This window comes from Pterocles gutturalis, unplaced genomic scaffold (genome assembly GCF_000699245.1).
Source record: "Pterocles gutturalis isolate BGI_N339 unplaced genomic scaffold, ASM69924v1 scaffold28079, whole genome shotgun sequence".
Classification (NCBI taxonomy): Eukaryota; Metazoa; Chordata; class Aves; order Pterocliformes; family Pteroclidae; genus Pterocles; species Pterocles gutturalis.
The window spans coordinates 2,823-5,240 of NW_010134040.1; the positions used below are offsets into that span (position 1 = coordinate 2,823).

Consider the following 2,418-nt stretch of genomic DNA (forward strand, 5'->3'; position numbering starts at 1 on the left):
AGGTCCAGGGCCCCGTCCTGCTGCAGGACAGCCAGCACCGCGTGGAGGAAGTTCACCGAGAGCCCCAGCTGGGAGGAGCTGGTGTCCACCATGGGTGGCAGCGGTGGCATGGGGACCCGCGGAGGGGTGGGGACGCTTCCCGGCTTTCCCAGTGGATACCCCCAGCCCTCCTGCCACACGCCCGACGGCGGTCTGGAGTGACAGGGAAGGAAGCACAGGCCAAGGCGTTTGCAATATTTGCCTTTATGGTCAACTGCACGCTCCCTCGGTGTGAAATTGCTGCACGCACGACCATGCCGCGTCAAGCCCCGTGGCACTTCCTTCTCCAGAATTTCATGAAATGTGAACCCCGCCGCGCTCTCCCATGACGGCGGCAGCAGGAGCTGGGCACGGGGCCATGACCCCATCAAGCCGGTCACAGCGCAAGGAGCCCATCCCAAACCCCAGTGACACGTCCCAACCCTTGGGTGCAGGACTTACGTTCAGGTCCACCTCGAGGAACTGTCCGGTGACCAGGGGAAGGCTGGACACAGTGTACTGGATGCTGCCCAGCAAGCCCAGTGGCACCAGTGCTGGGGAGAGGGAGGCAGTCAGAGTTCCCTGCAGGGCTGGGGTACAAATACCCCGCCCTTGGCATGCAGGTGAACCCAGGCAGCCCCTTGTCCCCGGCTCCGTGTGCTCTGTGCTGAGCGGTAAATGCCGCAGGAGACGTCGTTCCCCCAATGAGCAGTGTGTGACATTGCTGCAAATGGGGGGGACAGCCCACAGCCCCCCTCGGTGCCACCTTTGTGCACCTGGGATCCTTCCATCTGCTATCAGAGATGGGGAGGGAGGGTCTGCTGCTGGGGGTGACAGGGTCTGGGCAGGGACCTGCTGGGGGTCCCCACTCCTGGCATGGGGTAGACCTGGCATCTGCAGGTGAAGCTGGGGAGGGGGGATGTCTCTCTTTCTGCCTGGGGTGCAGTGGTGGGGGGGATGGTGTCACAGTCTTCACATGGCCAGAGCAGAGGTGACACAAGGGCCAAGGCAGGGCCAGGCGTGGGATCCCCCCGGTACTTACAGTTCACAAGACCCAGCTTCTCGTTGACGAGTCCCAGGGCGACGTCCACCACCGGGCAGAGCTGCAAGAGTCGGGGGGACAGTGAGAACCCGTGATCGGAGCCGACCGAGGATGTGCAGCCTTGCTGGGCTCTGCTGCGCCAGCCCTGGGGACACCAGGTGCGGGGGATGGCAGTCCCCACTGGGGACTCCACGGGGCTGGTGACACTGCACCAGGTCTGGATACAGCCCCGGGCACCTTGCCCTGCGCTGGGGAAGCGGGGTGAGGACTGGGAGACCTCGTGCAATGGCTGGAGAGACCCTGGGGCTTTCAGGAGAGGGGACAGACTCCATTAGCCCATAACATGGTCCAGAGCATCGTTAGAAACCCCCGGGCACTTGCGCAGGACTGCCCCGGGACCCACGGGGAGCTGCACCCCAGCTTTTCAGACTCATTGCTCTGTGCTGGGGTGGAGTTTTTTCTGACTCACCAGATTAGGAAGAAGTCTGTTCAGGACATTTGCCAATAAATTATCCACGATTGGGAGCAGGCTGTAGAAAAATAAAAAAGCACCATGAAAAAAACCCTGCTGCAAAGTAAATGGGTCTTGTTAAACAATTCCCTGTGAACAGCGCGGAGCACAGACCTCCTGGAGCAAGGCAATTGCGTCAGCAAAGTGCATCGTGTATGCTTGGATTTTGCATGAGATAAGTGTGATTTGCATCCCAAAATAGCCAGTGGGAAATTTGTTGCTGCCTTTCATCTGCTGGTGCACAGCCTCCTCAAACGAGCAGAAACAACCTCAGCCCGAGCGGTTGCCATGATTCACATGCCAAGTGCTTACGTCTCAGAAGACCCCGGGCAATGCCAGATAAAATGACCCGTGGACAGGGCACGTGGGACAGAAACGTCCCTCTGGGACCGCTGCGGGATCACACAGCCCTCAGGGACAACACGTCTGTTTGCTGTGGCTGCATGAGGGGTGCAGGGGACCCTCCCCACCAGCAGCCCTTTGCTCGCCCCATGACATGACGCATGAGCAACTGTCACCTGCAGGGATGGCAGCAGTGTCACAGTCACCCGTGGGAGCACGATGTGCAATGGGGAAATGACCTCGTGCTTTTGCTGTTCTGCGGGTGCGGGCTGGGGCCAGCAAAGCCCGGTGGTGAGGTGTCCCACGCTGGCACCTCCATCACTCACCCTCGCAGGAGTCTGACTTTAATGCCACCGAGGAGGGTGTCACATCGCTCTGCCACCAGCCTGGGGCAGCCCATGCTGTCCATGGTGAGCCTGATCCTGGAGGTGACGTTCACTTCCACTGCGATGTCCAGCAAACCCAGGACGCTGCGCAAGGGGAGGGAACAACCTGCAGTGGAGCC

The 2,418-nt window shown here is 60.7% G+C and overlaps 1 protein-coding gene across 1 annotated transcript in view; it reads right to left on the reverse strand.

The window, feature by feature from the left end:
* LOC104467625 (BPI fold-containing family B member 4-like) overlaps window positions 1-2,391 on the reverse strand; it is a gene marked incomplete at both ends in the record, with an annotated part of 4,425 nt that extends 2,034 nt beyond the window's left edge. Inside the window, 5 exons of the mRNA XM_010081463.1 lie at window positions 2-167; window positions 454-572; window positions 1,061-1,121; window positions 1,530-1,590; window positions 2,240-2,391. Of these exons, the coding sequence (XP_010079765.1) occupies window positions 2-167; window positions 454-572; window positions 1,061-1,121; window positions 1,530-1,590; window positions 2,240-2,391 (559 nt within the window). The remainder of the gene's footprint in view (window position 1; window positions 168-453; window positions 573-1,060; window positions 1,122-1,529; window positions 1,591-2,239) is intronic.
* Between the last annotated feature and the right edge of the window lie 27 nt (window positions 2,392-2,418).